Source organism: Anarrhichthys ocellatus, unplaced genomic scaffold, assembly GCF_004355925.1.
Source record: "Anarrhichthys ocellatus isolate YVR2014 unplaced genomic scaffold, GSC_Weel_1.0 scaffold20, whole genome shotgun sequence".
Classification (NCBI taxonomy): Eukaryota; Metazoa; Chordata; class Actinopteri; order Perciformes; family Anarhichadidae; genus Anarrhichthys; species Anarrhichthys ocellatus.
Window position 1 is genome coordinate 5604086 of NW_022280050.1, and position 27030 is coordinate 5631115.

General features: G+C 39.4%; 1 protein-coding gene across 3 annotated transcripts; it reads left to right on the forward strand.

Moving 5' to 3' along the window:
• Window positions 1–1659: 1659 nt before the first annotated feature.
• On the forward strand, window positions 1660–27030 carry scn1laa (sodium channel, voltage-gated, type I-like, alpha). 3 transcript variants are annotated; one of them, XM_031858746.1, is made up of 27 exons: window positions 1660–1800; window positions 4988–5303; window positions 5692–5810; window positions 5995–6084; window positions 6180–6308; window positions 8062–8153; window positions 9311–9538; window positions 10158–10221; window positions 10366–10507; window positions 11589–11795; window positions 12478–12747; window positions 13914–14285; window positions 15343–15475; window positions 15596–15834; window positions 15938–16111; window positions 16204–16560; window positions 16711–17196; window positions 19319–19451; window positions 19553–19707; window positions 19999–20172; window positions 20281–20403; window positions 21485–21754; window positions 21894–21950; window positions 23026–23163; window positions 23299–23403; window positions 23510–23780; window positions 23899–27030. In XM_031858746.1, exons 2-27 carry the CDS (start codon window positions 5040–5042, stop codon window positions 25083–25085), a joined length of 5979 nt encoding a protein of 1992 aa, XP_031714606.1. In that variant the 5' UTR covers window positions 1660–1800; window positions 4988–5039; the 3' UTR covers window positions 25086–27030. The 3 variants fall into 3 exon arrangements, with proteins under 3 accessions (XP_031714606.1, XP_031714607.1, XP_031714608.1); XM_031858747.1 differs by having other exon boundaries at window positions 16204–16371; XM_031858748.1 differs by lacking the exon at window positions 13914–14285.

A 27030-nucleotide genomic window follows, 5' to 3' on the forward strand; every position in this document is an offset into this window, starting at 1 on the left:
TGAAGAAATAGTCCCTATGAAAAATGTAAACTGTGCCCTACCCCTTTGACAAGGACTCCTCCCTCATAAATCACAATTTAACAAGTGAAACCTGTGCATTGTGTGTGATGTTAATCAGCAGATGTGTAATATACATACTGACTTTTGACGTAGCCTATAATTGTAACACTGCAGCAGTTGTTGACAGGTGCTTAACTTTTGGGGAATCGGTTGTACTTTGGCAGTTGATGCCAAAATATGTCTTGACACATACACGGAAATTAGGAATTAAAGGATTTTTCTGCAAAGCTGACTATTAGAAAGGGCCCTTTGTCCAGGGATGGAAACGATTAGAGAAAAAGGAAAGAACGAGATATAATAGGTTAAGTAATAAAGAACTGTTTCTCAAGTTCAGAATTTTTGGACATTTATTGTTGGTTTTCAGTCAGTTTTTTAATAAAAAAATGTATTCATATTGCATAGACCACCATCAAAAATATGACAGCTGTTATATGTGTGGATATTTTAATGCCTTTGTGGGCCCACTTTCTCCACACATACATTTATGAAAATAACAAGATACACAAGCAGACATTGGTTAAGCATTATTATTCTATGCAGTACTGAGTATTCGATACACTGTTTATAACACAGTTGTAGGAGGATATAGGGCCATTTGAGGTGTTTATTAATGTACAGTACTACATATTCATTCAGTCATTATTTTTATATATAGGGTACACAAATCAATATTAAAACATTATTAAAATATTTAAAGAATTATGTCCAAAACGTATAATGGTTCCGTTATTATTATTTTTATTATTTATTATATGAATTTACTCTACATCTCAATACATGCTCTGCGATGCGATGCAAAAAACGATGCAGTTAACCATGTAAGGATTCTGTACAGTTCTTAGCACGTCCAAACGAACCAATTCAAGCTCCTATTCGATCGGATTCACTTTAACTTAATTCACAGTGTTCTCATGACGTGTCATATATTCCCTAAACCAATATAAACATGCGTTGGGTGTTTTCCACTCTGAAAAATTTGTGATTTCCCACTATGCACTTTATTCAAAGTCAATACCGTCCGCATCCAGCAGGTGGTATCAGACTCGAGGTGAATGTCCTGCTCGCAGTCAACTTACCCACCCAACTTCACGAAAATAATTATTACTTATATGCAAAACACAAGGCAGATACATTCCTCTGTGATCCGCTTATGCTGTAATGTGATGGGTTCTTTTCTCGCTGACTGTGAGGCAGTGACAGGCAGTCAGTGTAATGATCCAATACTTTCTTTGACGTTTGAATAACTGATGGCTCCTGCAAACTCTGACCGCCTCATACACACACACACGCACACACACACACACACACACACGATTCAAAGTTGTGCGGTTTTAGCTTTTAGTGTCGGATACACGCCGTTTAGACAGCATCTGTATACCGGACAATTACGCACGATAATGTCCACCACATCCTCTCTACTGCCATTCTGTGATCTCTGCCCTCACTTGGTACCCAGGAACATCCGGAAGCACAGCAGTACAGTAGCCTACTCTGTCTGTGCCGTGTGGAGGGGCGGATGCAACCAACTCTCTCTCTCTCTCTCTCTCTCTCTCTCTCTCTCTCTCTCTCTCTCATGGTTTTGCAGTTGAAATCGTGGAAATTAGCAGTTCTGTACTGGAAGAAGCGTCAAAACACCTTAAACAGACGGACGGACGGGGTTATCTTATACAACATTTTGTACACGCTGAGGCTCTTCCACAACAATTGTATCGTTCACCTGTCGAGGAGGGAACACTAAAGGTGAGTTACAGGAATCTCTTAAAGTTGTTTCTGAGTGCCTGAGTTCGAGAGAAATTGGGCTGAAGTTGACAGAAATGTCTGTAGTAGAGAATAAAACTTGTAACTTTGCGTTTCTGTCTATCTATCTATCTATCTATCTATCTATCTATCTATCTATCTATCTATCTATCTATCTATCTATCTATCTATCTATCTATCTATCTATCTATCTGTCTGTCTATCTCTATCTGTCAAATACATGAATTCAAATAATATGTCTGTTCTGTGTCTATGTCATTATGTTTAGAGAACTGTGGCTAAGGAGTTTATGAGGAAGCCGCTTTGTATCACATTCTATCAAATTGTGATGTCATCTTTTACGATGTGTTGATGGCCTTTATGGGAAAAGACGTGATTGATCTAATGTACTTCATGTTCGCAAAGACGAGAGTGCAAATGATGGGCTACACTATCTAACAGACGTTAATGGGTATGGCAGCAATTATTAGCCTACATATCTTCTGCTTCCTGCTTGCATGACTGTCAACATCATTATTAGATTGCTGTCAATTAGAGATTAGACCGTCCTGTTTTCTTTCTTTCCAGACTGCACACACACACATACACACACGGAGAGAGAGAGAGAGCATCAGTTTGTATGTAAAACCTGGAATTTATGACAGGGAACTGTTCTCACAGCTCTTCATCATCAGCTAGTTCGCCAACGCCCTGGATGAGCGAGATCTAGTCTCTGATCCTGTAGTCTGTGAGAGGCAGCAGCAAGCATTAGTTGTGTGCTATTAGGAGCTTTAAGTGTGTTGGTCCCTTAGGAGTCCATAGATACTGAATTGTGATCACTCTGTATAAGTCTGCCTTGCTGATGCGATTTTTGTTGTGAAAAAAGCCTTGTGGACAGTAACAGTGACTGAGAGGTTTTAAAAATGCAGAGATCCTTCTGGAATATTACACTACACCTTATGTCTCTTTTTTGACCTTTGTAAAGGTCTGCTTGTCTTTATTTTCTAATTCTTGTAGCTCGCAGGCTGGTTTGAAGTCTGCTTTCAATAATCAATTTCAAGATGTGGGCAATTCAGAAGGCACAATACTGAAGGTATAGAGGCATGAGAATGTTCCTGGTGAGAACGTAGGCCGCTGTGATGTGCAGAGCAAACACACTGTAGCATGCCTTGCTTTAGTTTATTCATCACAATGATATTCCGGTTCTGGAAAATGCTTTTTCTTTAACTGTATAACCAAAATATATGTGATTTAACCCAAATGAATGTCAATGGAATTGTGTTTTTATACATCTGTCAGACACATACAGTAGCTTTACCCAGCCTTAGTTATTTTATCTGGAAGCCTAGAACCAATAGGCTACAGTCTGTCACAAATATGTAACCTATTCAAAGTAATGAGAAGCCTTTTGAGGTCAACAACATTAAGTTTTGCAATAAGAAGTAATGTACATGAAATGTTCAAGCTGAGCTTCTGTTTGTTACTGTGTGAGAGTTTAATATGCTTAAAGGTGTAGCAGGTGGCCAAAAGGCCACGGTCAGTCATCATTTAAAGCTCATTAGCAGGACACAGTTCAATGTATGGCGAATAGCAAACACCGAACTAAGGTGTTGACATTATGTTCCAGTGAGAGTTGAGGCAAACAAATGTATCCATTTTAGGCTAGTCGGCACAAGGTCACGATGCTGACAGGTTGCAGATAAATTAAAGTGGGACTATCTGAAGCTTCAAAGTGGCAGCTCATATCTCAAGTTGTGTGTAATGAGTTGGGAACAGATTGACAGAATGATGCATGCCTCTTTAGAGGTTAGTCGCCACAGGTTGACCTTGTTAGGTAAACATCAAACCAAGGTTTACTTTATTTAATGAGACGTTATAAGAAGGTTGTCTTGTTGTTTCAGTGTTGCTCCTCAATTGTTTATGTGTTACATTGTACTAAGACTAGATTGTATTCCTCTAATAGATCTAGGCTTGAGTTAGCCGTGAGCCTATAACTATGCTTATGGAGTTATATGGAGCGACAGTTGTCTTTTAAGATCATGAACATCACAGGTACGTTACCCGATGCTTTAGGCTCAGTACTTCCTGTACCATACATTACAGTATGCAAACAACATGTGGTGCCCTGTAAAAAAGGGCGACGCTTCTAACACTAAACTGTAATGGAATATACTTGCATCACATGCATTTGTTACTCACTCATAAAGACCACCGCAGAGCAGAGTAGTTGTGCCACCAACAATAACAACAACAAAGTAGAATGTTATCCTAAAATGATTTAAAGAAACAGCACTCAGCTATACAATACAATCATTTCATGAGAAACATTAACCAGTATTTTATGTGAAATGTGACTGGAAATGATATGGAACTCTGGTCCGAAATGGTTCACTTTTATTAAAAAAATGTAAGATTAAAAAGCACACATCTCACTGCTGTAGTGTGTCTGTTGCTTCTCTCAGTGTAAACCTGACCTTAACGTAGACCTCCAAACAATGCGTACAGACATATATTAAAAGTCAAGCTTTTTTTTTGTTGGACCTTCCTTTGTTACAATTACGTCACACATGTATAACCCAGTGCTGTGGGCAGTTGATTGACCACTGTGTTTATGATTGATTTCTTGCATCACAGACACACCGGGTGGAAGTATTCTATTACACTGTTACATTCAGATCAGGCAACAAATGCTCTCAGTAGCAGGGCACCCAGAGAGATGCAGTGCAGTCGGTAGTGCATTCATATTTAATACTGCATAGGTCTGCCTAACACATCATACCAGTCAGGCCTATTAGTAGGATTAATCTATTCTCCCCTGTCTTAGTGCTCTAAGGGGAAAGTAGACTCTTGATTTTGAAGGATGGCATAGAGGAGCAAGAACCTCACCTGGAATTGATCATTGTCATGTCAAATCTTAATTTTATCTGCAGATAATTAGATCTAATTTTACCATAGCTGGCATGAATGTAGTTGTACCCATCTGTAGGCACATTACAGCCTGTCACTTCCTGAGGTGATGATCTCTGGCCAAATAACAGAAGCACACCCACCTTCCTCTCCATTTAAAGCAGTTCTAATCTGCCGATTGAAATTTGCTGCCAGAAATACTTATACAATAACATTTTTCATATTGGATATAACTCAGTTGTTAACCTCCAATCAGAGCTCATTATCTGTTCTGACCCCTCAGGCCTTTCTCATGTTAGAGGCTAGCTGTTCACTCTGAAGGCGCAGGATGAAAGATGGCACAGCTGCTTGTACCACCAGGTCCAGACAGCTTCCGTCCCTTTAGCCGTGAGTCCCTCAAAGTCATCGAGAGACGTATCACGGAGGAGAACGCCAAGAAGCCCAAGGCAGAGAAGAAAAAACGCAATGATGAGAATGGGCCCAAGCCCAGCCGTGAGCTGGAGGCAGGCAAATCCCTCCCTTTTCTGTACGGGGACACTCCTAAAGGCATGGTGTCGACACCGCTGGAGGACCTGGATCCCTACTACTGCAATCAGAAAGTAGGTCTGCTTGATTTCAAACTAGAGCATGAAATCTAAAGACACACATTTAGCTTTTTCTTAACTGTGTTAAGACATAGATATTATTTGATGCACTGAAATGAGGATTCTCTCATCTGGCACTGCATACAGCTGTTAAACAGGGGCCTTGAATTTGAGATAACAGGACGACCAGGCCAGTAGAAAAAGATTTCTGTGACGTTCGTCAGCAATATACAAAAAGTGATCAGTGATTTGTACAGTGAAATGTGTTCTGTGAGTCATCAATTACTCTTTGATTAGTCGTTGGAAGTAGCCATGTGTTAATATCATTTATTATTTCTGCAAACTATAATGACATATTGCAAGAAAGCCATGTATTTTATACATATCCCTCTTTTTCTGTCAGACCTTTGTAGTAGTAAACAAAGGAAATGTCATCTTCCGCTTCAACGCCGCTCCTGCCGTGTACCTCCTGAGCCCCTTCAACCTTCTCAGAAGAATATCAATAAAGATTTTGGTACACTCATATCCTTTCATGTAGATATTAATCTGATAAGCATGAATCATGTTTATGTTGAGCCCATACTACTATCCTATTATATATGAACTGTTTACATTGCCAACTTGTGTGAGATTATGATCAATTATTTTTAAAAAAAAGGTGTTAATTCCCCAATAAATAAGTGGCTTCCTTGACAACTGACTGCAAATTGTTCAGTATGTTGATCATGTGCACTATCCTCGCTAACTGTGCAGTTATGACACTGAGTGGACCGCCTGACTGGGCAAAGAATGTAGAGTAAGTTTCCAACGAATTGCACATTGAATTCAATCCTCGTGTTATATAAATATAAAAATGCATTTTAGTTCAACAAATACATTTTTTTCCAACAGGTACACATTCACCGCAATCTATACACTTGAATCCGTCATTAAAATTTTAGCTCGAGGGTTCTGCATAGGGAAGTTCACCTTTCTTAGAGATCCCTGGAACTGGCTGGATTTCAGTGTAATTCTCATGGCGTAAGTACATTTACAATAATGTTTGAACAGTTATTACTTTCCCCATATGTTCCTTTGTTTAGACAACAAACAAGTTGAATGTTTTACTGGTTTCAATGTTGGTTACAAAAGCAACAGTTTTGTCAAAATGTGTTACTATTGTTCTGACTCACAAAGGCTCCGCCCTCTACTGGATAAAGGGTAACACTCCTCCAATCACGAGCACTCATTTTCCTACTGAAAATATGCATAAGCGTAGCTGGCCAATAAGGGCATGCCTAGCCGAATGTGTGCAAACCCAACAGTATACAAGACACCCCCTGTCTGCCATCATACTCAGGCAGGGTTGCCGGCTTTGCTCAGTGGGTGAGTGTCAAGGGCATATGTACGCCGATGTCTTGGTCGATGTCTTGTCTGTAGGGGTATTTCTAAAGAGATTCGATTTTTTCCTCTGTCACAAGGATTTGGGGTGAGACCAAAAATGTCACTGCTTGTCAGATCATACGGTTCCATCTCTTGGACATGACTGGCTCCTTTTCAGGGTCTGTACTTGCTTGAACGACACAGGACTGGTGAACTGGTGGGTGGGTGTCAGTCAACATGTCCCTGTGCTCCTTGATGAACCAGGCAATGTTGTGTGCAGGGTGTCTGCTGCTTGTCTTTTGACCTCTGCAGGATTAGGCCATGGCTCTTCCCAGTTCAGTTGCGTACTACCTGGGTTGGCTGGGCCCCCCTACTTCTCCACTTTGGCGACCTATATTATAAACACGAAGGGCTGTGGCGACTTACCTTTAGTCGAGCACGATCAGTGTGGTTAGGTCAATGTAATGTCGCGGCAGAGCGTGCATTAAACAGGCTTCACCCACTGTACCTATAGAGTCCAGTAGAGGGCGGAGCCCATGTGTGTTAGAACACAGGTTACAATATTGTAACCCTAGTCCTATAAGCACAGATGGAGTTCTCTACCAAAGGGGCCCTGCCACTCTTACACTACTCGCTGAAGATGGTGTAGGATAGTTTGGCAGCAAGGTGTGCTGCATTATATACTGTGGGTCCGCACATGTTCTGGTAGGCGCGTCCTGATTGGCCAGCTACACGATGACCAAATGCGTGCTTGTGATTGAAGTGATTGAGTTGTACCTATAGAGTCCAGCACTGGGCTCCGCCTGTGCTTACAGAACTAAGGTTACAATATTATAACTTTTACTATTACTTAGCTTGTTTATGAGATATGTAGCTAAGGCTGATCTATAGAGGGAACCATAAAGTGCATCTTTGGATGGATGGGAAAAACCAAACTGAATGGAAATGCGATTGACTCTTTCATCCCATAAAGAATGCATAAACAGTTACTGATTGGTTTGGTTGGTGAGTCTTACCAGCGGCATTGCTGATGCTCATTGTAATGGAGGAACATGTCACCCAGTGCAACAATTTGGCTCATTTGTTTTTAATACATTTTGTAGTAGAAGGTCTATGGCACAAAGGAAATTGTTGGTTTTGGTCTTTTTGGGTGATTTGTCGACAATAAGAACAAAAAACAATATCACCAGACTTATCCTTGTAAATTTGTATCACATGGTGCATCTTATACTCATCACTGTAACCTCATTATCATTTCAACTTTATCCAATGTGCATGCCTCAGTGTACACTGTTTCTGCTTCATCTGATACTGTTTGTACAAAAATGTAATTAACATTGTTGACTTCAATCTATGTTACATGTATTTTATCTCAGTTAATATTCCATATTAATTCTAAGTTTCCCTGCAGGTATGCAACAGAGATTTTTACCCTAGCCAATTTTTCAGCTCTTCGCACATTCAGAGTGCTAAGAGCTTTTAAAGCTATTTCAGTTATCCCAGGTAAGCAGTAGGAGCAAGTGCATGTTAGCTTCTTGCACAGTTTTCTCTGGCTGCCCCTCAACCTCCCCTCTTCCAATTACCGCCCCTCCTGCTGCAAATGCCATGACATGTTGGCTGGATGCTCCCGCGACCCCACTTTTCCACCTCCTTATCACAAATATGTCACAAAGTTGTTTCAGCAAACTGAACATCCACAATCCTAAAAACATTGCATAATTACTCTGTGAAATCTGTGCCATTTGCTTATGTGTTTCTTGCACTATTCCTTGTTAGCAATTTGCTCCTCTTTGCTTGTGGTTAATGCGGGCATCTGTGGTGAGGGTGTGTCCTATTATTGTTGCATGTACATCATTACTTACATGCATGATCCTAATTTTCTGTGTAAGTGTCTGATTACCACATTGAGCCTCCATGGTTCCAAAAAAAGGGGGTGGCTAAGGAATTTCTTTCCTGCATTTCTATTGTTTGCTATTAAAACATCAAATAGCCTAGTTGTGAAGGATCTTTATCTCATGGCTTGAATTATAGTGGAAATAATAACAAGAGATGAATGTTTTACTTTAAAGGGGAACTCCTACTTTATACATTAAAGTATGTTTACAGGTCTTGAGGAGTACTATGTAATATGTGAAAAAAGCTAAATATATAGCCTATTGTGGCTACAGAGGGAAAGGTGCAAAGTTTGATAAATTGCTTCAAGTGATGTCATTTGAGTCAGCACTGGGGCTAGTGACTACAAGTTTGAAAATTAAAAAAGCTGGAAGTGTGGAGTTAGAAATAAGTGAGCATACCAGACCTCTGCAGGCCTGACGCCTGTAGCTTGAGGTCACATTAGTTGCTAATAGCATAACACACCCAAATCTCTAACAGAACTGTTCAATTGCATTGTGGGTGATGAAGGCACCAGATTTTGAATAGGAAGATGCCGGCAATAAATCAACAATGTCTCTGGTTCTGCTGCATTTACCTTTTTTATTCAAATGTTCCATTGTCAGTCCAACAATGTTACAGAAGTGCATTGCTAAATCGATGGAGTACTCTTTTAAAGACAGAGTTCGATGGCATGGCTTCTTATTGTTTGCATGCCTGTATGCCGTTAATATTGACAGTGGATTTTATTGACTACTTAGAGTAACAAGTGATACTGTATCTGGCAGGCCTGAAGACCATCGTTGGTGCATTGTTCCAGTCAGTGAAGAAGCTTGCAGATGTGATGATTCTCACCGTCTTCTGCCTAAGCGTCTTTGCCCTCATAGGGTTGCAACTGTTTATGGGTCATTTAAAGCAAAAGTGTATACGGGAAATTGATAATTCAACCTCATTCAATGAAATGGATGAAACAGGAGCAAGCCCATTCAACTGGACAGAGTACTCACATAATAAAAGTGAGTATTTTACTTTCCTGTTCTACTTTGTGTTGGTGTTAACTTGATCCTGCACAAAAAACAGCAACACAAAAATCATCAAAGATATTACCTAAAGGATAAATGAGAAGTTACGTAATTTATGTTTTCTTTCAATAGTCACTTTATTAGGTAAACCTCTTAAATTTAATGCTGTCAAATATCCCCTTAAATATATTCCATCATTCCATTGCGTCAGACCTACATTACATTAATTTATGAGGCTATATTTAATGATACTGTTACAGTATTGGACTGCATCATATTGAGAGATGTATTATTTTGTTATCCTCATTGGGGTTGAAAAAACATTAGAAACTCAAGAAACATTATTCATTATAATGCCTCCTACTTCAACAACACCACTAAACAGCCTCAAAAATGGCCATAGAGTTGAATTGACACCTTTCTGGCCCAGTGTCTACTACAAGATTCACAGAGAGATTATTTTTGTAGCACTCTTGTACTGGATTGCTTTAGATTGTAGAAGTGTACCCATTCAAATTATAATCATATAATATTATGATTCATTGCTGATTTTGGACCTTTTTGCAACCCCTGCTGACAAAGAAAATTGTGAATTTCCTTCTTTTCACATCAGGTAATTATTATTACCTTAAAGGCAAACGAGATCCATTGCTTTGTGGAAACGGCAGTGAAGCGGGGTAAGCGTATTCCTGACTTGATACAACATATAATGTATATAATCCTTGTATGATGCATCTGTTTCTGCATTAACGTTGCCATACAGTGTGTATAGGGTGAAGTACAATTCCGTCTGACCTTTGCAAACTCTCTGTTTGTTGCAGGCAGTGTCCAGAGGGGTTCGTTTGCATCAGAGCGGGAAAGAACCCAGACTATGATTACACCAGTTTTGACTCATTTGGTTGGGCATTCCTCTCTCTGTTTAGACTGATGACACAGGATTACTGGGAAAACCTTTACCAGCAGGTAGGCAGTGTGTCTATATATACAGTATATATATACAATATATATATATATATATATCTTGTGAACTCCACAGGCCAGACAATTTTACACTTAATCCAAATGATGTTCTTTTTTTAAGATATAATTACAACCAATTTAAATACAAGCCAACATTTAAAGGTGTCCATACAGGACTGTTAGTGGACAAACATATTAAGCAAGAGTAAATACTAGCGTTAAGTATTTTGTCAGTCAATTTAAAGATCACACACATCTGTAATTCAATGAGCAAAATGCACTTGATTCCATTTGTTTCATAATTTAAAAAAATACAGAGCCCTGATATTTTTAACAGATATTTTATATTGCTCAGTAAAATCCTTGATTTTATCAATGTGACATTTTAATTTAGCGCAGAGCTTCCTGCATAGCTCTGTTTTGTATAAAGCTTAAACTACTTAACCTTGTGTGCCATCATAAGTCTTTCTTGGTCCTGTTAGAAGAGCGGTGGCTCGTTTAATGGCAGGTTGATGAAATGTTTGACCTCATGTGTGGTGGAGGATGCTGTATTTGTATGGTCCGCTTCTCTAAATACATAAAGAGGCAGTGCTTGCTGTGTTAAGGTGGGGCTCTGTAAAAGACAAAGCATTCTCACATTACAATGTTGGTATTAAAAGTGTTCAAACAAACCTTTAAATGAAGTGCAGGTGCATCTTGGTCAGAAGGAACAACGATGAGTCCGTCTGTGACTCAGGCAAACACAACGTGAATGGCCTTAAAGGCAAATAGGTGTCCACTGAATAGGCTTGTAGTATCAGTAAGTAAAGCAAACAGTAATACAACACTGCAATGTATGTAATTGCATGACCTGTTTGGTACAACAAGCTTTTTTATGTCAGTGTCTCTTGGTTATATGGATCAGTGATAGTTGTTATTTTTTTATTTTGTTGGCCTGATGTTGTCACTACAGCAAAGTTCACAGGGTATTTAATCTATTTAATTACATTTTATTAAATTTTAAGTATGGATAAAAGAAAAGTTAATAAGTATATTAAGTATAGGTATATTAACTAAGTATACTGCTACGTTGTTTTCCTTCCAGACGTTGCGGGCAGCTGGGAAGCCCTACATGCTCTTTTTTGTGCTGGTGATATTCCTTGGTTCCTTCTACCTGATCAACCTGATCTTGGCAGTAGTAGCTATGGCCTACGAGGAGCAGAGCCAGGCCACTATAAAGGAGGCGATCGAGAAGGAGGAAGAGTTTAAGGCCATGCTTGAGCAGCTGAAACGGCAGCAAGAAGACGCTCAGGTACAGGACAATCCAAATTTTCCGACTGATTCCATTTAAAGAACATAAAGTTAGGTTCCATTTGACATTCTAAAATGTAAAATGGCTGATTCCAGTATTTCTAGACTTTAAATCAGACCATGGTTTCAGACCAATAATTACATAAATAAATGATTCAGAATTTCTCCACCAGAATTTCAGGCTTCAGACCTTAATGTTGGGAAATCAATGTTACACAAAAAATATTCCCTCTCCAAAATATTCCCTCTGAACTCTAGTGGAGTAGAGGCAGCAGAACATGGAACTACTGAACTAATTTAAATTTGTACTACATTCCACATTTTCCGAGGTTGCCAATCGCCAATCAAATTTTAAAGTTGCTGGACCGAAGACACTTTTTTGTTTGGATTTTTTACCAGTGTGACTTGCTCCGCAGTACATGGTTATGAATCTGCATCCTGTAAATTACCCCCCTCAGACCTAGAGGGATTATCATTTTAATGCTTTCTTCCAAATGCTACCCAGCCATTGTGTGTTTTTTATAACAGTAAGATATATTCTGTTTCCTTCTGATTCCAGGAAGATATGTCTGTCTGCAGATTGCAGTTGAACTTGCCTTTTTGACAGCGTTGTCATCAAAAACTGAACAATGTATCATACAATTCTCAGTTTGGTATTTATTGCCCTCTCTTTCCTCTTCTAGGCAGCAGCAACAGCAGCTGCAGCAGAGAGTGGGGAGGCCAGCGATAAAGTCACTGGCCCTGAGAGCTCCTCTGACACCTCCAAGCTTAGCTCCAAAAGTGCCAAAGAGAGACGCAACAGACGAAAAAAAAAAAAGGAGGAGGAGGGCAAAGGGGCTGATGAGAAGGATCCTAAATCTGAGTCACAGGACAGTATGAGGAAAGGTCGCTGTCGCTTCTCTGTGGAGGCAAACCAGCTCAACTATGACATGAAATGCTCATCCGCACATCAGGTTCAGTATTATCTATCAGTATGAAAACAGAGATATTCCGCTATGTATCGTGAACTGTTGCCCTGCTTTCAGCGTATTATGTCCCCAACCCTAAAAACAATATTCTGCAGTGCTTTTCCCATCATTTTTTACTTGTGTATCTACATTACGGTAATTCTGAATCAGTCAAGAATAATACAATTTCAATTAAACTTCTTCTTAATACCTAAACTTTTCAGTTTAAAATTGCACCGAATGTAGAAATACTGACTCATCTACCGACAGTTGCAGTGCTTGAAATTCATGGCTCCTCCAGTGACAACAAAAACAAAAATGAGATAGCATCAGGAGAGATCAAAACTCCAGTCTGTGATAGCTCTTCTGGCAGATGTGTTCAACGTTCTTTCAATAAAACGACTCGCTGGCTTTTGCCAAGCTCTTTGTAGAGCTCTCAAAATGAGTGTCAGGAGAGGGGAAGCAAATGGATAGATAATGTGATTATTAAGCTTACATTACAGCGGTCAAGAGTTGTGAGCAATTCCAATGTCATACCAAGTGTTGGATTGTAGAACATCCGTTGTGTGAAATTCAACATATTTGCTAACTTTTCTAAGCCTTCATGAGTTGCTTACAAATTGAACTTAACAATACTTCCATGCATGCAATTAAGACCAATGCAACGTTTCATTCAATGCTATCACAATGACATTTTTTTCCTTTCATCATCATCGGTATTGTCATTGACATCATCATCATTATCATCATAATCATCTTCTTCTTTGTCATCATCAACTTCTTATACCAATCATCATCAAGATGCGTTTTTTATTGAACAATTTTCCTTCTTACAATGCTTATCATTATCCTGAACACCATCAGCATCATCGTCATCAGCATCAGCATCACCAGAATAATCATCATCATCTATTAACTTTTTCTTCTTCATCACCATCATGATCATCATCCTTACCATTCTTAGTCATCACCAACATGCATTTTTAATTTTGCAGTTGCCTTTCAGTCCTCACCGGCATCATTATGACCATCATCATCCTTTCCAGGCAATTTTATCATCACCTCACCTCAGAAATCCCTTTAATGTCATTTGCACATATGACGATCCCTGTCATCTCCGTTCTCTCTTTGCGATCAGCATGTATCCAATGAAGACTATCTTTCTCTTCTAGTCCTTTCTGAGTTTTCGTGGACCCCTCTTCTCATCCAGACGGAACAGCAGGACCAGCCTTTTCAGTTTCCGAAGCCAAGCGCAGGACATGGGCTCAGAAAATGAGTTTGCTGATGATGAGAACAGCATTTTTGAGGACAACCTGAGTCGGAGGGGCTCTTTGTTTCTTCCCAGGAGTTGTGATCGACGCAGCAGCAGTATGAGCCAACGCAGTTACTTGTCGCATCTCCTACTTTCACCCAATGGGATCAGGCACAGCTCAGTAGACTGCAATGGCGTTGTTTCTCTGGTGGGTGGGAATTCACTCCCATCGTCACCTGTGGGGCTCCTTCTGCCTAAAGTGACGGTAGATATGGCCTCCACTGGAGACAATGTAAGAAAGGCTTGTCTATCCCCAATAGCCCTATTTCATTTATTTTAGCCGAGTCCATAGCTCTATTTATTTTGTTTTTTACTTGTTTTTCTTTGTCCTTTTCTCACACTGTGCATTGTACTGTGTTCTATCATGTGGAGGATATTGTAATAGTAGCAAAGCACCAAAGTCCATGACCATGCATGCAATAGTTGTCGAGATATTTCACTAAAAGACAAAAATGCAGCTAGCGTAAAATATAAGCAACTTGAAAGGTGCGGTCAGTAGAGTGCAGAACCCCGCCAGGTGTGCACATCTCAGCTCCGTCTCGGCTCCTGTTCGCAGGCGTCACCGCGACTTGAAGCATTTATGCAATTTATGCAGTATGCAATATTAGCCATGGACAGACTCAGAGATGCTCACTCACTCCAGCACACACTGACACATGCACACATGATCAATTTCATGATCCTCCTGGAGGAGATTGAAGACATTTTCAAAAAAATCTTTTACAAACGTTGGGGATGAATTGGCTGGTATTTTAATTCAACTTTACACTATTACTATATTTGATAAAGTGGAGCGAAATTGCCGTTACACACTGGAGGGGAAGCGGTACACAAGGCTTCCCTCCACCCTTGTTAGACACGAGAGCCTTGGTGGATGCTAAAGATAACTTTGATGCGGTAATGCGGTTTTTAATGGTCAGAAATGACAAAAACTATTGTCTTACCGTTACACTTTTGTTTATTGAGCTACGCTTGTTGTCAAACATAACTGTGGCTTCTGATCATCTGACAGGGTGCCATTATTGTACTAAAGTTATCGCGTACTGTAGTGCTTAACTGTAGAGCTTAACTGTACGATTTCCTTTTTGTAGTCAACCTGGTGCAGAAATAAATTACTTTTTAACGCACAATTCCCTTTGATTGTTTCTTCCTTTTACTTGTACAGCTTTGCATTGTAATTCAAAACACTGACACTTGCATTCACGTTTGTAGCTACTGTATATCCATGGTAACATGTAACGTATTTTCTGTAGCACAGTATCATCTGTAACAATCGTTTCTATCTCCAGGCTGACACCACTGACACGGAGTACAAACAGGCCAGTGGAGAAACACACCAGGAGTTTATGGACTTCCTCGAGGGCCCAGAGGCCAGACAGAGAGCTCACAGTATAGCTAGTGTCATAACCAGCACCATGGAGGGTAGGTATCGTACACCATGGCATGAGTATCCCATCTTGAGATTATCTTTGGTATTGAAAAAAACAATTGTTATTTTCAGTTCAAAATATTTTTTGTTTTTCCATCACTTGTGTGCATCAGAGCTTGAAGAATCGAAGCATAGGTGTCCTCCTTGCTGGATTGATTTTGCCCACACCTTCCTCATCTGGGAATGTTGTCCAGCATGGCTGAAGATCAAGAGGGTGGTTAAACTAATTATGATGGATCCATTTGTGGACCTAACCATTACCATCTGCATTGTACTCAACACAATGTTTATGGCCATGGAGCATTCTCCAATGTCCCCCAGTTTCATCAAAATGCTGTATGTGGGCAATGTGGTGAGTGGATTGTAATTGTAGAGTACAAAATTGTTGTTTTTTTTTGCAAAATAGTTATGATGTTTGTTAATGATCCCCATTTCTGATTTTTGTTTTTATGAAGATATTCACTAGCATCTTTGCGGCTGAAATGGTCCTCAAGATAATTGCTTTGGACCCATACTATTACTTCCAGGAGAGATGGAATATTTTTGATGGAATCATTGTCAGTGTAAGCGTGGTGGAGATTGGCCTGGACAGAGGGGGTAGCATGTCTATTCTGAGGTCATTCAGATTGGTAAGTCTATATGTGTCATATAGCCAATATGTTCCGGTGCATTTTGTGTGGTGAAAGATTTAAAATGATATGTTTTCCTTTTGTTTTTACAGCTGAGAGTATTCAAGTTGGCTAAATCGTGGCCCACACTTAACACACTGATCAAAATAATTGGTAATTCAGTGGGGGCTTTGGGCAACCTGACGCTGGTGTTGGCCATTATCGTCTTCATCTTTGCTGTGGTTGGCATGCAGCTGTTTGGAAAATACTACAAGGACTGTGTGTGTAAAATCTCTGACGATTGCACTATGCCCCGTTGGCACATGAATGACTTCTTTCATTCATTCCTCATTGTGTTCCGAGTGCTTTGTGGAGAGTGGATAGAGACCATGTGGGACTGTATGGAGGTGGCTGGGACCCACATGTGCATCACTGTCTACATGATGGTCATGGTTATTGGAAACCTTGTGGTACATCATCATCTCTTACGGTCAATTCATGAGTCCAGCTTGTCCAACCCATGATTCAGTTTTATAGCTACACACATTTTGTTGTTATCATAAACTACAATAGCTAAAAGATGACGCAGTCTTACATGAAGTCTTGTCATTATCTGATAGGTGCTGAACCTGTTCCTGGCCCTGCTGCTGAGTTCATTCAGTGCTGACAATCTGCAAGCGCCGGATGATGACAAGGACATGAACAACTTGCAGGTTGCCATTGGACGGATTCACAAAGGCTTTGCCTATGTCAAGTCCCTGCTTCGAAGTAGATGCAACAGTGTCTGTCTCAGGAGGAAGAAGAAATGGAAGGGTGAGGACAAATCTCTGGATGCGCTCCACAAACCTTTAGGACCGAATGGTGTCCCCAACCATACCATCAAAGACTATCCTAAGAACGGAAATGGGGATGTGACTGGAGTAGACAAAAATGGAGACAAGTACATAGTCAGCAGCAAGAGTGATGATTCTATAATGTCTTTCATCAACAATCCCAGTCTGACTGTCACAGTTCCTATTGCTGTGGGAGAGTCTGACTTTGAAAACCTCAACACTGAGGACTTCAGCAGCGCCTCGTCTGATGCAGCAGGAGCAGGATGCCATATGGTAAGGATGCTCTTGTGAATTGGTCCAATTGGTCTTTCAAAGTGCCTTTATGGTAAGAAATGAGTTGCTCATTTAAGACCTTTAAAGTCTTTTCAGCTATGTCACTAATGTTAATGATGTGTGATAGACAACAAAGGATTTCAGTGTTGGTTGTGGTTCTTGACAAACATATCTGTTGTTCTGGCTTAGTGGTTTGATCTGTCGCAGTAGTCACATTGAAGCACTTTGCCCATAGTCCATGACGTTGAGGTATGAGCGTGTTACGGGGCATTTTCTCTGAATATCCTACATACCATGACCCTTTAACGATGAGAGGCCATATAGACAGGAAAACATAGATTACATTATGTGCCATTTAAGCCTGAGTGCTTGGGAGCTGAATCCTCCTCTTAAGGGGTCTCTTTGTGCTTCGCATTGGAGGAAAGCTCACAGTGTGAAAGAAAAAAGAAACACACTGTCTATCTATATGATTCTTGTTGCTTTACTTTGTAATTTTTCTTTTTCAAATTTTGTCTCAACTATCAATCATTTTTGCCTGCAGGCAGAATTTTATTTGAAGATTTGTCAGCAAAGTCATTGCTGCTTGCTTGCTGCTGCTTTACATGCTCTCAATGTTTTAGAAGACTCGTAGGAACACTCTACATTTCATTCTTTCTCCCCTTTTTAACAGATCACCCATTCTTTTATGACCTTACTTCATTCACTCTGCAGTCCTGAATTTGTATTTCATTTCGATGCTGGAATATTTTTCTTCATTCAAACATCAGTGAAAGTCAATTTCATTTAAATACAATTTATTAATTAACATTAAAAATTAACATTCTCTGGGGTTTTGAAATATTTGTGATTTTGCATCGTGACATCAAATCCATTTAATAACTGCAATGAGGCATTGTCCAACCAGGATATTTGTCATTTTAAAATAACATAGTGGTTTTCTGATTTCAGCCCATTCATACAAAGGCTTTCTGCAAACCATGTTATAGATATTTAAATCACACTAAAGGAATCTTATATTTAATCTTTCACAGTTTACTCTTGAATTTGCTGAAGTGCATCTGACAGAAATAGAATGGATGGATTGAAGCACAAACCATCAACACATTGACTTTAGTGCTCGCAGTATATCGCACTAACATGCTTACATCATTCCCTGCAAGACATCAGCTGGTCCCAGGACAGCCAAGTGCTCCTGCATTCTCCAGGAAGGCATTCAAGCTGGTTTCATCTATCAGCTATTAGGAGACACACCCTGTAGAAAGCAATACAACAGCAGACTGAGGGAGAGACCAAGTGGCTACTGTACAACACCGCTAGGCTGCAAATCTCCTATGATATTTAGATCATTCTGCATTATTAAATGTACTTACTTTTTATTTTTCATAGATCTGGCTGTATACAACAAGTACTGTGCAAACCTTGTGTGTCTCTAATTGGCTAAGCAAACATTTGACAGGTTAAACAAGTGATGCTGGCAGACAGTTGTAGTGTGCTCTGATCTTTTTACTCTTGTTTATCTAAATGAATAACATCAACGATATCATTTTAGAAATGTAAAATGATAGTGACTAATCAGTGTCACCATCACCTTTGGTATAATGTCCTGTCTTTGAGAGTCTGGTATCCTCTATGAGAGACAACACTAGCAGCTGTAATGTAGACTTTTAATTGCTTTCTCTGTTGACAAGCACTCAACTGGTGTTTTTCTGTTAAGTCAATGATGATGTTTTTTTCAATCATTATTATTATTTTTCATTTTGACATTTAAACATAAGACTTGAGAAATTGATTCATGCATGCTCTTTATTTCATCCATCATACATTTGATTCAAACTTAAACTGAGTGCATGTCAGTGATCCTTGTGAAGACCAACAACCTTAAACAAGACAAACAGCAGACATCACTTTCAGTGGCAGTTAAAACATACCAAATGCAAATGTATTGTGCAAGTCTCTTGGTATTTTATGACTATTTTTGGATGAAAATTACTTAATTTTGAAGAGATATGGAGTGCATGAATCGTGTGGACAGACAGGTGCTCAGCATGTCAGCCTCTTACATTTGCCATGGCTCTGTTATGTTTGCTCATCAAACACCGGTTTTACTTGGCTTCATCCACAGATTGTAGATGACGATGGCCAGCTCAGCTCCTCTGAGGGCAGCACAATAGACTGTGGGCCAGGCGGGGAGGGAGGAGACTCTGTGGACATTGAATTGGATGAAGCTATGGAACCTGACGCCTGCTTTCCTGATGGTGAATACTACTACAACCACCACTTAAACTATGGCCTTGGTGTTAATCTAATACTCCATATTACACTGGTAAATTACCATCTGCCTTTTGTCTCTGCTCAGGCTGCGTGCAAAAGTTCAAGTGTTGTCAGGTAAATGCGGAAGTGGGCTGGTGGAAGGTGTGGTGGATGCTTAGGAGGACCTGTTTCCGGATCGTGGAGCACAACTGGTTTGAGAGCTTCATCATCTTCGTAATCCTGCTTAGCAGTGGAGCACTGGTAAGACAGGAAGATAAATGTCGATAAAGTTGCTTTTGAACACCTGATTCCTTTGGGTGCTCTCATGTATTTACATATTGTAGCTGGCATCTCTCATCAGGCAGTAGATTCCCAAACTGTTGTAATTAAAGAGCATTTTGTTTGATTTCTTTGAGTTAGCGCAGTCCAACCTTACAAATATAGAACAGTTCTCGTCCTCTGTAAAGTAAGGTCAGGATATTGAATAAAATGTATTTACTTTATTTGTATTAATATTGACAATGAATTACTCGCTGTCATTTACACATCCAGGCATTTGAGGATGTCAACATTGAGAAGATGAAGACCATTAAAATAGTGTTGGAATTTGCAGACAAAATCTTCACCTACATCTTCATTCTGGAGATGTTGCTGAAGTGGGTGGCATATGGATATGCCAAGTATTTTACAAATGCCTGGTGCTGGCTGGACTTCGTCATTGTTGATGTAAGTTGAAACACATCTGCTTATACAGAAAGACATGTACACACTTACTTTTTCAAACAATTCTTAGGTTGCTGTTTCTTAAGACATTTGTTTGTGAATGTGTTCTAGGTCTCACTGGTCAGTATGGTAGCCAATGCTATAGGATATTCTGAACTCGGTGCCATCAAGTCTCTGAGAACCCTGCGAGCTCTGAGGCCACTGAGAGCCCTGTCACGGTTCGAAGGCATGAGGGTAAGAGTCACTGCATTTACACTGTCACCAGCTCACTGCACTGGTAGTAAAAGCACTCTGCAGTCTGGCAAAGAGCAGCATAAAGCTCTATAACTTTGCAAAACCTAGTAAGCTGATACCCCAAACACGTGTTGCTTGTAAATGAAGCATTCCTGTCCTTCCCTAATCCTCTTTCTCCAGCTGTTTGTCCTCAGGTTGACTTATACATTTAAATGACAAAGTTGTTTGTCTTTTTGTCGTTTATTTTTCATTAAATTTAACATGTAATTATGCGCCACTGATTTTTGATTAAAGGAATAGTTTGGCATTTTGTAGAATGCGCTTATTTGCTTTTATGGCGAGAGTTCGATGAGAAGTCATATGAAGTCATATGAGCTGACCATCTTCTGGCCCCAGCTTCAGATATCAGATATCAGATAGATATAATCTGTTAACTGTCAAATTTTAACTTTTAAATTGTGCCACATCTGTTGTAAGATCTCATACCATTATAATATTTTTCTGTGCAATGCACAAATCCTGGTCTAAACAGGCATTCATTTGTCGGCTTCTGAAATCAATGTGGCATATATTGATTGTTGCTTTCATGTTGTGGTGTTCTAGCTCTTTACAGCAGTGTTAAGACGATGGTCTTTCCTCGTGTAGGAGCTAATTAATTTCCTCATTTGCATGAACAGCTTTTCGTGTGCACCAGAAGTAGTGCTTTATTAATTTCCAATCAGATGTCACTGTACAGTAAGCAAATGTTGTGGCGTCGTCATGCCTCTACACGGTGTTCTTTTTCATTGTTTCTCTAAAATGTAGTTGTAAGCACTAATGCAACTTTTAGAGACAGTAGAGAAACGCGTCGGTCTCCTACCTTTCCTCTTAATTCTTTTCCCACCTGCATGCACAATCATTTTATTTGAGCTGTTGGTGTCAGTCATAGCTGTGATGAGCTCATGCTGATGTGTATGTTGGTACTGAAACATTCACTCTTGTGTTTTCCTATTCTTACCATTACTCAATAGTACTGTGCGTCAATTCTACATCCTGTGATTTCTGCTGTACAGATGGATTATGTTTATGTGTTGGTGTGCAGGTGGTTGTCAATGCCCTGCTTGGAGCCATTCCTTCCATCTTCAATGTGCTGCTCGTATGTCTCATCTTCTGGCTCATCTTCAGCATCATGGGAGTCAACCTATTTGCAGGAAAGTACGGCCATTGTGTCAACAGAACCAATGAGGATAAGGATTTCCCTCGAACGGAGGTGAGAAACATGTCAGAGTGTGTGGGCAACGACACTCGCTGGAAGATTCACAAAATCAACTTTGACAATGTTGGCATGGGCTACCTTGCGCTGCTGCAAGTGGTAAGTAACTGAGCACAAGACACTTGGTGATTTAAGCTTGTAAATACATTATTTGCTGTATTGGTGGAAAACTTGAAGCAATGTAAAGATCAAAGGGCTAATACAATATTTTTTGTGGATATCGTTAATTTCTATAAAGGCTACATTCAAGGGCTGGATGGAGATCATGTATGCTGCTGTGGACTCTGGAAGCAAGGTAATCAAATTTTTGTGTGGAGCCCATCCTGTTTGTTACTTTTTATAATCTCTCTTATAATATCACAATACTTTAATAAGTTATAATACTTGATCCGTAATTATCTATCTAAGATTGAAAATAGCTAAACATAAAGAAATATTTAAAAATACTGTAAATACAATACACAGTGTTGCTATCTGACAAAATATATTTGCTTCTTGTCTTTTAATGAATGACTTGTTTTTCAAGTCATTCATTTCGTTTTTTTTTGTTTTTTTTGAGATTGTCCATGCAAAATTGAATAACAATCAACATATTCAACACATTTCATGCGCTCGTCAAATATGGCAACTTGCTTTCTTCAAACTAAGAAGCTCTACGCAACCTGCAAGCGTCAGTTTTGAACATGTCAATTTCCACTTGTTACATTCATGCAGTGTCTTTTCAAAATTATCTTCCGTGTTCCCAGGAAACAACTTGGTTAGCTTAGAGCAACAAAAGTACTTAGTTAGGTTTAAAAAACGTGGTTTGTTTTTTACTGAGTTAAGTAGGCTACGGTTCGCAGCTGAAGTAGAGTTGCGTAACGTTACGTATCCTAGGTATTATTACTTAACTTAGGTACGTAACTTAAAATAATGTTGACTTTTGGTATAGCACAGGACACAAAAACCTGGGTTAAAGTCCTGTATTTTTTTAACCAAACACCCACGCTCCTTTACTTGTAAATCAAATAAGTGTAAATCAATTTTTATTGTCACACATACTCTGCATAGCACACAGTGAATTTTTAACCCATCCTAGTATTTGGAGCAGTGGGCAACTATTATACAGCACCAGGTAGAAGCGACAAACTGGCTCCTCTCCCTTAATCATATCCCAGTTTCAATTATCATCATTAACTTATGTGTTACAGCAACATGAGTTTGTTTGGCTTCACTGTATATAAATACACGACAGGTGTGGTCCATGAGTGTTCAATGTATGTATGAAATCGCACTTGCTGTAAGCACCAGTTGCCAAATCAACCAGGACTTAGATCTTAGGGGTTATAACTTTAATGTACTAATGTCTCCATTTTCTGTCACTATTATAGGCAAGAGACCAACCAGAATATGAGATCAACCTGAAAATGTACTGGTATTTTGTCATTTTCATCATATTTGGAGCCTTCTTCACACTCAATCTCTTTATTGGCGTCATCATAGACAATTTCAACCAGCAAAAGAAAAAGATAAGTATCAAATCTGCTGTCTAAATGTTTGGGCATTTTTGACTTGCTATTCTGACACAAATGCAATATTTAATAGTATTACTTTCTCCTCATCACCTTTGCTGTGATTTAACATTTCTCACATCCCATGTTTACTTTGGAGGTCAAGACATCTTCATGACTGAAGAACAGAAGAAATACTACAATGCCATGAAAAAGCTGGGATCAAAGAAACCACAAAAGCCTATCCCTAGACCATCAGTATGTAACTTTAATCATGACTGCATCTAATCTGTATTACAAATCCAATCCTTGTTTCATAGCACCCAACATGTACTTGTGTTTCTCTGCCTTGTGTCTATTTCAGAACATAATTCAAGGATACATCTTTGACTTCATCACAAAACAAGCGTTTGATATAATAATAATGGTTCTAATATCGCTTAATATGGTAACCATGATGGTGGAAACTGAAGATCAGACTCCTGAAAAAGACAACGTTCTCCGCAAAATTAATATAGTATTCATTGCCATTTTCACTGGAGAGTGTTTGTTGAAGATGATCGCACTTCGCCAATACTTTTTCATAAATGGTTGGAATGTATTTGATTTCGTCGTCGTCGTCCTGTCAATCATTGGTATGACTCGCCTGTTCACTGCAGTGCTCAAATAAATTCACATCATTCACTTTGTCAGTATATGTCTGTGTATTGTTTACAATCTTTTTAATAGGTTTTTCTTGCTTTCTTTCCTTAGGCATGTGTCTCGCAAAACTAATCGAGCGGTATTTTGTTTCACCAACCTTGTTCCGAGTCATCCGTTTGGCCCGGATTGGCCGCGTCCTCCGCCTTATTAAAAGTGCCAAAGGAATCCGCACACTCCTGTTTGCCTTGATGATGTCACTTCCTGCCTTGTTCAACATTGGTCTCTTACTCTTCTTGGTGATGTTTATCTATGCCATCTTTGGCATGTCAAGCTTTGCCTACGTCAAGAGGGAATCAGGCATCGACGACCTTTTCAATTTTGAGACATTTGGCAACAGCATGATCTGTTTGTTCCAGATCACCACTTCAGGAGGGTGGGATGGCCTACTTGCTCCCATTCTAAACAAACATGGCGATGATTGTAACAATAGCACAGAGCATCCTGGCAGTAGAGTTAAGGGAGACTGTGGGAATCCTCCTGTGGGCATCGCCTTCTTTGTGAGCTACATCATCATCTGTTTCCTGATCGTGATAAATATGTACATTGCAGTTATCCTAGAAAACTTCAGTGTGGCCACTGAGGAGAGCGCGGACCCACTAAGTGAGGATGATTTTGAAACGTTTTATGAGGTCTGGGAAAGGTTTGATCCTCATGCAACACAGTTCATGGAGTACAATAAGCTGTCAGAATTTGCAAATGCTCTGGACCCACCATTACGCATAGCCATGCCTAACAAGATGGAACTGATCTCTATGGATCTACCCATGGTGAGCGGGGAACGCATTCACTGCCTGGACATCCTGTTTGCGTTTACAAAACGTGTTCTGGGCGAGGGTGGGGAGATGGACATCCTAAGGGGGCAGATGGAGGAGCGATTCATGGCCTCCAATCCTTCTAAAGTGTCCTACGAACCTATCACTACCACCCTCCGCCGCAAACAGGAGGACACATCAGCCACTATCATCCAGAGAGCATTCAGGAAGTATGCAAAGGAACATGCTGCAACGAGTCCCTCTGACAGATCCAGTGATTACATTCAAAAGGATGAAACACACATTGACAAAGGGGATCTTGTCACAGGCAAACTCCAAGACATTTCTAGTGCCGATAAAAGTGAACTGATGCCTTCAACAGCCCCTCAACCTTCATGTAACAATGTGACAACAAATGGAAAAAACAAATATGAAAAAGACAAAAGTGAAAAGGAGGTTGAGGGCAAAGATGGCGGAGAGCAATAGAAGTAAAATAATGCTGGAGATGCAACAAAGACATTTTAATTAATGACAAAATGTTTACAACCTTTGAAAGTGACTAAGTCATCCATAGACTCCCCTCCTTAGTCTGGATATCTATGCCAAACTGACCATGCTTACTTGAGTCTAAAAGTTAGAGTGTAAAATGGCTCATAGAGACTGTAGTTGGACAACTTTGGCTGTGTTCAGGAGCAAGGATGCCTTTTGGCTGTATGTGCTGCAGTGTTCTGAAAGAAACAGTAGTTAATGCTTTAACTTCTATTGCAGCTAGTTCTGCTATCCAGTGTCTTGAATTACTGTTATATCACTGACTGTTGTATTACTTTACCTACCTTTTACTCAGGCAGAGAAAAAAAACAGTTTTTATGTTATTACTTTAAGAATTCACAGTTTGATTAATTTCATTTTTATACACTTTATTTCTTTACTTTTCAAAAGGTTTGTTTCTTCCAGGGTAGTCTTTACAACAAGCAGCACTGCCTCAAGGCTAGTCTTGCTTGATGCTTAGAATACTTGACAAATCCAAGAGACCATGTTGAAGTTGCTGCAGTTAACTGGATATGTAGACCTGCATGAATGTTTCTCCATGATTATGCATGCCAGAGTGTACTATTTTCATCTTTATGCTTCATTGTGCGAAAAATACAGACACGACGTGGCTGTTTTTTTAAACATTACAGAAACATGAGATTATTCTACAGTCCAAACTAATCTGGTCTTGTATGTTTGATTAGCAGTGGCAGAGCAGTAACACTTGGCAGAAATACTTTGCACATTCAGTTTATTGAATCATCAAAATCATTTACGTCGTCTTAGCCTGCTGTGTGCTATGTACCATTTACAATATTGCTTATTATGTACAGATTTGATATGTAACTCTGCTAAAAAAAGAGTCTTCAACTGAGGGTTAGCATTTCAAAGCTGGCAATTTAAGAAAAAGCATGTTGTTTTCACACTGTAACTGACCCTGTTATAAATGTCCTCGCTCAACCACACATTGCCGTCAGTGTGCTCCAGGAGGAGGTCGTCTATGATTTTGTCTATTTGTAGGACAGCAGCATCGCTTCAAATTGTTTGACTTCAAAATACAGGTCTCCTCCATGTGTCCACCTTTTCCTCATTGTGTCTGATTTCTTTCATAGTTGTTTTTCATGATGGACCTCAACGTAGTGATTATGAAATTATAGAATGTATGGAAGAATTACTATTTATCACCTGTGATATGAAACCAAATGTATTCTCCATGATCTGCTGTATTCAGGCAGACAGAGATACTATACATTTAGCAGGAGCTGTGAGGTGAAAAATGTAAATGTCTATAAAAACTTACATGGACGGTAGTTTAACTTCATAAGACAAAGCTCTATGTTTGATTACTGGTGATGTTATATGACGGTGTTGTCTAAGCTTTACTTTGCTTTTCAACCTTTAACTGCATGTTTTTCTTTGGAAATGGTGACCTGTATGTTTTTTTCTGTTTTGTAAACTGTTTTTTCACAGTTTACTTCTCAATCTTTATCATGATAAATATCTAAGTTGAATGAAAGACAGCTCAGAATATTCTGAATGATTGTCTCAAGGACATGGCATCACACATCTCATGTTTCCTACTTCTGTTTACATTTTATATTGGCAGTTTTGTCATTTTTCTTAGCTTCTCCCATAGCTATGACAACCCCCTAGACTGTATCACAACCTCATCTGTTGTTCCATGTTATCAAAGTATAATTCCATTAATGTAAGTATATTTTGCATGTAAATAAAACGTCCAATACTTACACTATACTTTATGCATAACGAAAGAATGTTTTGATTACATAGAATATAACATCTCCCATCATTCATATGCATAATGCTTGTAGTGTATAAATAGACTGCATGCAAGACACTGCTATAACCCATTTCACTGAAATGCCAAAAGAATAAAGAT

Coding starts and splice junctions, on each gene's coding strand:
- scn1laa (XM_031858746.1), top strand. CDS start 5,040: ATGGCACAGCTGCTTGTACCACCAGGTCCAGACAGCTTCCGTCCCTTT. Junction 12,748..13,913: donor AATGCTCATCCGCACATCAG/GTTCAGTATTAT, acceptor TTTCTCTTCTAG/TCCTTTCTGAGTTTTCGTGG. Junction 14,286..15,342: donor TGGCCTCCACTGGAGACAAT/GTAAGAAAGGCT, acceptor TTCTATCTCCAG/GCTGACACCACTGACACGGA.